We start from the raw sequence: 12,232 nt of genomic DNA, 5'->3' as shown, positions 1-12,232 counted from the left end.
CTCCCCCACTCACCTATTGTACTCTATGCTACTTTCTCCCCACCCCCACCCTCCTCTCACTTATCTCTCTACCCTTCAGGCTCTCTGCCTGTATGCCTGATGAAGAGCTTTTGCCCGAAACGTCGATTTTACTGCTCCTCGGATGCTGCCTGAACTGCTGTGCTCTTCCAGCACCACTAATCCAGAATCTGGTTTCCAGCATCTGCAGTCATTGTTTTTACCCAGCCAGAAATGCACAGATTAAAAAAAAATCCTCATCCAGGCTACCTTTGACAATTTGATGTTTCCAATCTCTTTCTAGTTCAAAATTGCCCATGGTTATTACTGTTTCTTTCTTAAAGCTCCCATCATTTCTTCTTTTACACTTCATCCTACACGTGGTTACTGTTAGGTGGCCTGTGCAACACTGCCACAAGTGATGACGTCCCTTCATCATTTCTCCCCTGTACCAAAACTACCTCTACATCCTGGTTTTCTGTATTTGTGTCATTCTTCTGTACTCTGCTAAAACCATCATTAATTAACGTTTGCTCCTTTTCTTAGCTTCCCACGTAGCTTTCAGTATTTATGTCAGAATCTATTCCATCCTTTATGTCTGCACATTTATTTCTGTTTGCAAGCTTAATTTACCTGTTCTGTTTCAAATACTGTGTGCGTTCAGATGTAGAGCCTTAGTTTTATACGTATATTATTTTTGTATCCTTGAGCCTTATCTGTTGATTTGCTCTTAGATTTGTCCTTTCAACTCCTTCCTATCACGAACTGTTTATCATTTTCATATTAGTAGTATTTTCTTTCATCTGATCTCAGTTCTCTGATTTATCGTATCTTTCTAAATTTGATATCTCGCTCCCACTACTTAGTTTAAAACCCTGTCTACTTCCCTAGTTGTGTGACTGGCTAGAATACTGGTCCCAGCATGAATCAGCCCCAACTTTCCACGGTACTGGTGGCATTGCCTCCAAACCAGAACCCACTCTATTGCACTAGTTTGTGAGCGATGCACTTTTTAACTAATCTTATATGCCCTATGCATGTGGCTCAGATACTAATGCAGTGATAACGGAACCTTTGTGGTTCTGCTTCATTTTATGCAGGTCCTTTACACTAATTATGCAGAACCTCTTTCCTTCTCCTGCTTTTATTGTTGGTACCTACGTGGCTCACGATAATGAATCTTCTCCCACTGAAAGTTCCTGTCCAGCCCTGAGCAGGTGCCTTGAACCTTGGCATTGGGCAAGCAGCACAGCCCTTTTTCCTCTGATGTTTTGCTGTCAAGAACTGGGTCAATCCTCCTCACCGTATTCTCCCCTACTCGCACTACATCTCCCGCCTCCTCCCCCCCAACACCGTCGCCACCGTCAAAGTTGAATAGCTTTCTGAACCAAAGTGATGTGGTAATTTAGAAGAAGGTAAGGGTACTACAGATGCAGGAGATCAGAGTCAGGAATGTGGTACTGGAAAAGCACAGCAGGTCAGGCAGGATCCGAGGAGCAAGAGAATCCCTTAAGGAATGAATGATGAAGGGCTTATGTCCGAAATGTCGATTCTCCTCCTCAGATCCTGCCTGACCTGTTGTGCTTTTCCAGCACCACATTCTTGAATCTTATATAATAATTTAACAGATCCACACTTCAGAACTCTCATTTATCAAAACAAGCTAGAAGTGCCCCAAACTTTTTGAATAAATTTCAAAGACAGGATCTTGCACCCCTGGCGTTTAAGGTTCTTTAGCTGTTTCATTCAGTTGCACCCTCTTTTCCCTGACAGTGTCCAAATCAGAAGGGCATATTCTTAAAAGTGTGGCCACCTCTCCTGGAATAAAATCTGCAGGTACCACTCACCAGTGAGCCTTACTTCAGTTGTGGGTAAAGTGTTGGAAAAGGTTATAAGAGAGAGGATTTATAATTATCTAGAGAAGGATTAGGGATTAGAGTTGATTAGGATGGTCAGCATGGTTTAATGAAGGGTAGGTTGTGCCTCACAAACCTTATTGAGTTCTTTGAGATGATGACCAAAATGGGTGGATGAGGGTAAAGCGGTTGATGTGGTGTATGTGGATTTCAGTAAGGTGTTGGATATGGTTCCAAACGCTATTGCACAAAATACAGAGGCAAGGGACTGAATGTGATATAGCGGTTTGGATCAGAGCTTGGCTAGCTGAAAGAAGACAGAGGGTGGTGGTTGATGGAAATGTTCAGTCACTAGTTGTGTGCCGCAAGGATCTGTTTTGAGACCACTGCTGTTTGTCATTTTCATAAATAACCTAAATGAGGGCCTAAAAGGATGGATTAGTAAATTTGGGTCAGTGGAGTTGTGGAGTGCAGAAGGATGTTGCAGGTTACAGAGGGACATAGATAAGCTGCAGAGCTGGGCTGACAGATGGCAAATGGAGTTTAATGCGGAAAAATGTGAGGTGATTCACTTTGGAAGGAGTAACTGGAATACACAGTACCGAGCTAATGGTAAGATTCTTAGTAGTGTAGAAGAGCAGAGAAATCTTGGTGACCGTGTACATAGATCCCTGAAAGTTGCCACCCAGGTTGATAGGGTTGTTAAGAAGGCATACGATGTATTGCCCTTTATTGGTAGAAGGATTGAGTTTCAGAGCCACGGGGTCATGCTGCAGCTGTACAAAATTCTGGTGGGGCCTCACTTGGAGTATTGCATACAGTTCTGGTCACCGCATTATAGGAGGATTTGGAAGCTTTGGAAAGGGTTCAGAGGAGATTTACTAGGATGTTGTCTGGTATGGAGGAAACTTGAGGCTGTTTTCATTAGACAGAAGAAGGTTGAGAGGTGACTTAATTGAGATGTAGAAGATCAGAGGGTGAGATAGGGTGGACAGCGAGGGCCTTTTTCTGCGGATGGTGATGGCTAGCACGATGGGCATAGCTTTAAACTGAGGGGTGATAGATATAGGACAGATGTCAGAGGTAGTTTCTTTACTCAGAGAGTATTAGGGGTGTGGAATGCACTGCTTGCAACAGTAATAGACTCGCCAACTTTAAGAGCATTTAAATGGTCATTGGATAGGCATATGGATGATAATGGAATAGTGTAGGTTAAATCAGCTTCAGATTGGTTCCACAGGTCGGCGCAAAATTGAGGGCCGAAGGGCGTGTACTGCTCTGTAATGTTCTATGTTCTATGTTTTACCGTCCCTGATGTTTTCTAGCATGTGTAGTTCTGCTCATAAATTCTGAGTCATAATTTCTGTGAACACTTTTTTAACTGTTGTTTTCGCCATATATTAAAGTAGGATTACCAACAATTCAAGTATTAAAGCATAGTTTTGATTCAGTATTTTAAAACATGGTTTGAAATTTCCAATGCAGTCTTACTATTTTCTGTCTTGTCATTCCTGTTTAATTAATAAGTGTTTACATTTTTTTTTGACTGCAAGAGTGGTTCATTTATAATAGCCATAAAATGCAATAGGATTATCCATGAAGTAAAGTTGTGACTTTTATAACAGAGTAATTGTAAATTGAGCTTTTCTGAGTGGTAGCTGCCAGCTTGTACATAATCTTCATTCTTTCAGCTGAGAATGTGAAAGCCCTGATGAGCATAATGTGACACTCACTGGAAAAAACACTGCAATTTATCTTAAAAAGGTGAATTCTGTTTATTGAACCACTTCTGTTTACATACCGTTTTCATTTATGGATTGCAGAGCAGTTGAGAGATTAATTATACAATGAGGGAATGAGTGCGATGCTAACCTAATTATAGTTTCATAACACTCTGATGCCTTGCAGTTCATTTTTCAGGAGGGGTTTCTTGAGAGGGCAATTTTAACATAGTTGAAATGGTTTAAAACTGTTTACACTCCAAAACTTTGCACGAGTGCCTGTGTGATATTACGATGAATGAAAGTAAGGTACTATATAAATAGAAGTTGTTGTTGATTGACAAGTGTAACCAGCTTTGAAAGCTGGACTCATAAAACATGGTTTAACTGCCATAAATCTCCTCTCCCTGTGATTTATTTATACCCGACTATGATTAAAAAGAGAAAGTGAAGATTTTCTTTTGGTAATTTTTAAAATAACCTTTTGTTTGAATGGCTGAAATGCTTCTCGTGCTGCTGTTGGTGACTGTTAACTCGTCCACTTGGTTGTTTCACCAGTGGGTGAAACTGAGTGAGCATTTACTTTTTTGTTTTGCAATTGCCAAGCCTGAATGGGAAGTTCAGTTTTGAAAACCAAAAAGGTGAATTTTCCAGCTGTATGAGAACACAAGGAAGTTTCTCTGAGTCACCTTTAGTATTTCTGGGGGTGGGGGATGTTACAGTATTGGGGAATATGTTTTAACCATTAGTAGAAATGCAATTCTGCATTTAGAATAACTATGAGGTAGTTTGTGGGAGGTTTTTACTGTCACTAAAATTAATGATGTCAACTCCTTCAAAAATATATAGCATGGTGGGTCAAAGTACTAAATTCTAACAGTTGATACTTTATTCTCATTATCTTGTGTTTATACTGGTTTTATGTACTCAATGGTAAGATTTAGTACACTCCTAAATATTTTTGTGGAGCACAGTACAAGCATGATGTATTTAGTTTTATGGCCTTGCATATGATTTGAAGAACTGTTTACAAACTAATATTAAAGTTATCTTTCTTTAAAGCCATCCACTTGGAAAGAGTTTTACATTTTGAGGATTAAATTCAAATGAAGATATTTAATATTGCTGTCATAGTTTGTAACCAGTTTATTGTAAATGTTTACAGATCCATTTGGAACATTGGATCCTTTTGGAAGTAGTGCCTTTGGAAGTGGAGGTTTTGCAGACTTCACCCAGATGTCCAAGGTAATGTATAGTTTAGATCTGAATATAAGAACTTACTGATTAAACTCTTTTGCACTTGAATCAGTTCACCATCCCTCATGTTGTCCACGGAAAGTCAGGATGACTTTCACCTTTTAGAATGCAGTTGTGATAATGTGGGTATGTTAGAATGGTTTATCCCTCTCGTTTGCCTTTTATTTTAAGTGAATCATTGGGGGTTGTTAATACAAAGTCAAAATCTAAATAGGGAAATGACTGGTCAAAGCCTTGACTGTAGGTCTGTTTCTAGACCTGAAACCAGAAGGGCAGCAACGCCTTAATGCGAAACAAAGAGGATGGGAGTATAACAGGTAAGAAAATAGTTGAGGTCTAACAGCCTATGAATAGGCTTTTCAACAAAAGGTGAAAAGCTGCTGAGGTGAAATGCAGACATCATCTTACCAGAGTCATCAGGCACGGAAGGAGGCCAGAAAACCCCTTCAAGTTTGCTGGCACTTAAATTGAAGATGGATAGGACAAATGTGCAGAAAAACATCTAGAAAAGAGCTGAAGTCTAAAGTTTCTGAAGTCATGCTTAAGAATAAATGGCTCCAAAATACTGAGGTGATTTGAGGTACTATTCCTAGTGTTTGGGTTATTTTGAATAATATAGGCAATCCTGAGAGAAAGGTTGGAATATTTAAGTAATGGGATGTTAAAGTGATGGACCACACATCAGGATTAGTCTTGAGAAACAGAATATCAAAGTTCAGCAGCAATTAATCAAACTGCTATTAGATCTCCCGATATGGAAAAGATGAACTATGGGAATGAATATAAGGGGCCAAGATGGAAGGCATACATGCAACAGGCGTATCCTGTTTCGTGCGGAGTGTTGTGAGCTTTGGGAAATAGTACAGAAATTAGCAATGATTTATGTTTGCTGCATTTGTGTAGAATATGCTGAAGAACAGCAGACCCCACATCATGGACATCCAGTCCCTGTACACCTCCATCCCCCATCACGAAGGACTCAAAGCACTCCGCTTCTTCCTTTCCCGCCGTACCAGTATGGAGTAATGAACAAGAGTGGCATGGTAGATAGGGCCTCCAGAAAGAAGGGGACAATGTGCTTAGTAGTAGAATTATGGTAGTTCAAGAAAGTAACCCAGCAGATAACTAGCTTAATAGGATAAGAGTTGAGGACAAGAAGGAACTATATTGTCCTAAAAGGAGGAGCCTGTAATGATAAGAAAATAAGAAGGTGGAATAGGCATTTAGTGTGAGGATGTGGTGAATGGGTTGGAAGGATATGCATTGGAGACGGAGAATGCAGTGAAGGAGAGGCATTGAGGGGTGTAGAATGGAAGTGAAAGAAAAACATTGAGAGTGTGGAGAATGGGGTGAAGGAAAGGCATGCAGGGGTGAAGAATTGAGTGAAGGAGAGGCATGGAGGGCTGGACAATATGGATGGAGGAGAGACAATGAGTGAAAAATGGGTGTGAAGAAGTGATAGTGTTGAGAAATGGGGGGGGTGAACAAGGGGCTTAAATATAAAAAATGAAATTACAGTAGTTTGTACTTAAAACTGAGTCCTGGGAGTGAATATTGTGGAGACAGAGAAAGAAATGGAATTACAAATTCAGAACCAAGAAACAAAGGAAGAGATTGTGGATTTTTTTGCATAGAGAGTTGTTAGATCATGAATTGCCTGACCGCAAATAGTGGTGAAAGCAGAATGCACAATAACTTTAAAAGGAGAAGTTGAGAAAACTTTGAAAAAATAAAGTGAGAGATGTGGCAAAATGGGCAGTGCTTTAGAACGGCCACTGCTGGCCTAAGTGGCCTCCTTGGAGGCTATAAAACTCTAATTCATATTTTCCGATTCTTAATTTGGAAGTGGGTTTGATTCTGATGTGCTTGCATAAATATAAAAATTCAAAGCTCATTTCAAATTTAAAAATATCATTTGCTTTGAATTGTTTTTGCCTTGCGTTAGTTATCACCTGTCACCACTTAATTAAGCACCTTTTTTACAATTATTATCGTAAGAACATAGTAGATCTTTAGATTAGATTAGATTAGATTAACCTGACCTGCACATCTTTGGACTGTGGGAGGAAACCGGAGCACCTGGAGGAAACCCACGCAGACACGGGGAGAACGTGCAAACTCCACACAGTCAGTCGCCTGAGGCGGGAATTGAACCCGGGTCTCTGGTGCTGTGAGGCAACAGTGCTAACCACTGTGCCACCGTGCCGCCCACAAAATTGAGACTGATCTGCAATTTAACTCCATCTTTGCATTGTTTCCTGTAATATATATTTGGTTGAGAAAATCTATTCATCTAAGATTTGCATCAAGTTAACAATGGATTAAATTTAACATTTCATTTCCTATTAGTATTACAGAGGAGAGTAAATGTTTCCTAATTTTTCTTAATGTTCTGAACTCAGTTCTGCCCCTTGCCTTTGACTACCCAATGTTGAGAAATAATTGGTGTTTCGGCCAGATCAGACCTCTTGCCTCCCCTTTTCAAGCTCCTCAGTTGATGATGAAAACATTTTATAATTCTTTTAGTTTAAGGCTCTACCGCTTGTGACTAAACATGTGGTCATCCAATGTCTGCTGTCTTAAGGAGCTAAGCACAAGGTTTTCTTGTGTAAAGGGAAGAGCAAATTTATTACCTGCTAACTTTAAAGTAATAAAGACCTTAGATCAAGCATACATACAGAGATACAAAGTTAGAAAGGGATAGTGCCCTGTATAAAAGGAAGATTTAAAGGAATGTACAGTTTGACATCTTTAGGGTATCCTAGACAAATAAAAGTTTTAACCTGGGGTTAATTGATGTCTTGGATGACACGGTGTCTCAGTGGTTAGCACAGTGCCAGGGATCCTGTTCCATTCCACTCTTGGGCAACTGGCTCTGTGGGAGTTTGCATATTCTCTCCATTTCAGTGTGAGTTTCCTCAATGCTCTGGTTTCTTCCCATAGTCCAAAGATGTGCAGGTTAGGTGGATTGGCCTTGCTAAATTGCCCATAGTGATCAGGGGTGTGCAGGCTAGGTGCACTATCCATGGTAAATACAGGGTTACAGGGGTAGGGTAGTGGGGTGGGTCTAAGTTGGATGCTCTTCGGAGGGTCAGTGTGAAATCGATGGGCCGAATGGTTTGCTTCCACACTCTGGTGATTCTATGATTGTGTCCTTAGCAATACCAAGCATTGAAGAATTCTTTAAGTTCTCAATATAGTGTTTCTCTCCAATATGTGTTGTCCACCACCTCATTTGTCCTTCAAGAGTCAAGGAGAAAAGAGCTTTCTTCAGTTCTGCTGTCACAGCTTCCAGAAATACAAGCAAGTTGTATGTCTCAATGTCTGAGCTAATCATCTTCAAGCCTCATAATTGTATACGGCTTTCACTTCTGATAAGTGGGACTTACAGGTGTAAACCAAAATAGGAAATGAGGATTTTTTTTACACCTGACTGGTTAGGTTTCAAAGTATTTTTATAAAAATAATAATTTCAGTTGGATACTTTTGTTTATTTCCCGTTAGTTTTATGAAGCTTTGCTAACCTGTGAGGGTCTGCTGATTACAATGGTTATTTTAAATCAGTGGTTTACTCCTTCTAAAACCATTTCAGTCCATGAAAGTTCCAGGTGTTAAAAGAAGGTAATAGCATTTGCAAATTCATAATCAATATTTCCTCACTATCATGACACTTGTCTCAATACTTTATCTGTTGCACTTAATATCTTGAACACTTAAAACAAATGCATGAACTTGAAAATTCCAGGGAATATACCCGTTTTGTATAATCCCTCTTTTTAGATTAGATTAGATTACTTACAGTGTGGAAACAGGCCCTTCGGCCCAATAAGACCACAGCGCCCCACCGAACCCACCCATGCCCCTACATTTACCCCTTACCTAACACTACGGTGTAATTTAGCATGGCCAATTCACCTGACCTGCACATCTTTGGACTGTGGGAGGAAACCGGAGCACCCGGAGGAAACCCACGCAGACACGGGGAGAACGTGCAAACTCCACACAGTCAGTCGCCTGAGGCGGGTATTGAACCCGGGTCTCTGGCGCTGTGAAGCAGCAGTGCTAACCACTGTGCCACCGTGCCGCCCATAAATTTAGTTTAATCCTTGGATAGCAGATAAATCTGCAGTGCACTCTCTCCAAAGCCAGTATATCCAACGAGATGTAATGTACAGAACTGTTCACAGTACTACAGATGTGGTCTAACCAGGGCTTGTATTGCTGGGTCATATCTTCTACCTTCTTTTATCCTTGTGTTCTAGCTATGAAGGCATTAATGTTTTAGTTATTTTCTGTTTTTGTTCAGGACATTTTAATGACTTATTCATATGGACTCCCATGTCTTTTGGGACCTCACTGTTTCTAGTTTTTCACCATTTAAAAAGTACTCTGACCTGTTTTGTCTTGGTCCAAAGTACATGGACTCAAGTTTGCCTACATTGAAGTGAATTTCTGCAGTTTTAACCACTTATACACTTTATCATTATTTCATTATGATTTTATGCTTCCGTGTCGTACCTTTTACAACCATGTAACTTCCTAAAGTGCTTTACAGCCAATGAAGTGTAGTCACAGTTGTAATGTAACAAACTCCCAGGAACAGAAGGTTTCCTTCCCAGGGCTCCCTAAAGGAAGTAGTTGAGTACATTGCGGATGTTTGCCAGGATCTATGCTCTGTTTTGCTTTTTCTTTTATCTTTGTATTGTCTATTGCTTTTTTTAATCATCCATGGCTTTCTGTTTGAATACATCCCTTTGATTATAGAACATAGAACAGTCCAGGACCTTCGGCTTTTGATGTTGTGCCGACCTTTTATCCTACTCTAAGATCAAACTAATCTACAAACCCTATGTTTTGCTATCATCCATGTTCCTATCCAAGAGTTGCTCAAATGTCCCTAATGTATCTGACTCTACTGTCACTGCTGGCAGTGCATTCCACACACCCACCACTCTGTGCAAAGAACCTACCTCTGACATCTCCCCTAAACCTTCCTCCAATTACTTAAAATTATGTCCCCTCATGATAGCCATTTCCGCCCTGGGACATCTCCCCTAAACCTTCCTCCAATACCTTAAAATTATGTCCCCTCATGATAGCCATTTCCGCCCTGGGAAAAAGTCTCTAGCTATCCACTCTATCTATGCCTCTCGTCATCTTGTACACCTCTATCATGTCCTCGAATCCAGGCAGCATCCTGGCAAATCTCCTCTGCACCCTCTCTAAAGCTTTGACATCCTTCCTATAATGAGTCAACTCGAACTGAACCCAATATTCCTAGTGTGGTCTAACCAGGGCTTTATAGAGCTGCAGCATAACCTTGTGGTTCTTAGACTCAAACCCTTTGCTAAGGAAAGCCAACACACCATATCCCTTCTTAACAACCCTATCAACTTGGGTGGCATTGAGGGATCCATGGACATGGACCACAAGATCCCTCTGTTCCTCCACGTTGGCAAGAACCCTGTAATGTACATTCAAATTTGACCTTCCAAAATGAATCACTTCATTTATCCAGGTTGAATTCCATCTGCTCCCTCTCAGCCCAGCTCTGTATCCTGTCAATGTCCTGAAGCAACCTACAACAGCACTCCACAGTATCCACAACTCCACCAACCTTCGTGTCATCGGCAAATGTACAAATTCACTCTTCCTGTACCTAATCCAAGTCATTTATAAAAATAAAAAAAACGGAGGTTTTCCCAAACAGATCCCTGCAGAACACCACTGGTCACCGAGCTCCAGGCTGAATAGTTTCCATCTACTACCACCCTCTGTCTTCTGTGGACCAGCCAATTCTGTATGCAGACAGCCAAATTTCCCTGTATCCCATGTTCCTTACTTTCTGACTGAGCCTACCATGGGGAACCTTATCAAACACCTTACTAAAATCCATATACACTACATCTGCCTTCATGCCTGCCTTCATCAATGTGTTTTGTCACATCCTCAAATAATTCATTAATGCTTGTGAGACATGATCTGCCCCTCTCAAAGCCAAGATGTCTATTTGTAATCAAACTATGTTTTTCCAAATAATCATAAATCTCATCTTTCAGAATCCTCTCCAATAATATGTCCACCAGTGACATAAGACTGACTGGTCTGTAATTCCTAGGGTTATCCCTATTTCCTTTCTTGAATAAAGGAATAACATTTGCCACCCTCCAATTACCTGGTACTACTCCAGTGGACAATGAGGACACAAAGATCATCACCAAAGGTGTAGCAATCTATTTTTTTTGCTTCCCGTCATAGCCTTGGGTTTATCCTGCCTGGTCCAGGGGACTTATCTGTTCTCTTGTTTTTCAAAATTTCCAGCACATCCTCCTCCTTAACAGCAATCTGTTCAAGCTTATCAATCTGTTTCACACTGTCCTCACAAATGTCCTCACTTGTGAATACCAATGCAAAGTATTCTTTAAGGACCTCCTCCGACTCCAGGCACAAATTCCCTCCACTATCGCTGATCGGCCCTACCCTCACTCTGGCCGTCCTCTTGTTCCTCACATAAGTGTAGAGTGCCTTGGAGTTTTCCTTAAACTTACCTGCCAAGGCTTTTTCATGCCCCCTTCTAGCCCTTCTAATTCCATTCTTCAGTTCCTTCCTGGCTACCTTGTAACCCTCTAGAGCCCGATCTGTTATTTACCATTAATGTATTTGGTTAGCCCCGTGAAATGTCTCTGCCCCATCATATTGAAATAGCATTATCTAATTACAGATTTTTAGTTGTTCGACATTTTGCCCTTTCAAACTCTACCTTGAACTCGATTGTATTATGTATGCTACAAAGTAAATGTTCACAGGTCTTTAGGTTGTAAACTAAACTAGTTCATGACTAAATCTGGACAGATTGCCTGCTGTTGGGGTTGGAATGTGTTGCTACAGAATACTTCCCTGTGTCAGAACCTTTGTGTAAGGAACACTTATTTCAGTCACACAATCAAACATGCCTTTCTGCTGTAAAGTTTTACTTGCAGACCACTTAGGTAGTTCTCCTGGTTTAAGTTTCCAGGATTAGTTTTCCATTTTAGTTTTACCTTTGAGCTGTAGTGCTTAAAGAGCAATTTCTGACTGTTACTGTATTCTCACCCCTTTTGTTTTTTTAAAATTATTTATACCACTGCTTACACTATGCCCTCACCCTTCGCTTAGCTCCCATTCACTATTTTAAATGATCATTCTATCTATCATTAAGATCCTAGTCTTAACACCATTTAGATATAGCTCTTCCCAGTGATGCGGTTCCTTCCAGTTATTGTACTAGTGTCAATGTCTCATGAGATGAGATCTCTTTGCCACATTGCCTTCACAGCTGTGTGTTCACTGTCCTGGTATGCTCATCCTTGTGCTAATTTGCATGTGGTTTGGGTAATAATTCAGAGCTGATAAGCTTAAAGT

At 40.6% G+C, this 12,232-nt stretch overlaps 1 protein-coding gene across 14 annotated transcripts in view; it reads left to right on the top strand.

The window, feature by feature from the left end:
- eps15l1a (epidermal growth factor receptor pathway substrate 15-like 1a) overlaps window positions 1-12,232 on the top strand; it is a 390,058-nt gene that overhangs the window by 269,014 nt on the left and 108,812 nt on the right. For all 14 annotated transcript variants that reach the window (XR_006316095.1, XM_043720770.1, XM_043720773.1 and 11 more), the window contains one exon: window positions 4,740-4,819. Coding sequence is in view for 13 of the 14 variants with exons in the window: in XM_043720770.1 (XP_043576705.1) it covers window positions 4,740-4,819 (80 nt within the window). In the remaining variant the exon portion in view is untranslated. The remainder of the gene's footprint in view (window positions 1-4,739; window positions 4,820-12,232) is intronic.

This window comes from Chiloscyllium plagiosum, chromosome 31 (genome assembly GCF_004010195.1).
Source record: "Chiloscyllium plagiosum isolate BGI_BamShark_2017 chromosome 31, ASM401019v2, whole genome shotgun sequence".
Classification (NCBI taxonomy): domain Eukaryota; kingdom Metazoa; phylum Chordata; class Chondrichthyes; order Orectolobiformes; family Hemiscylliidae; genus Chiloscyllium; species Chiloscyllium plagiosum.
The sequence above is the reverse complement of the archived record's forward strand: the minus strand, read 5'-3'. Positions and strand labels throughout refer to the sequence as shown.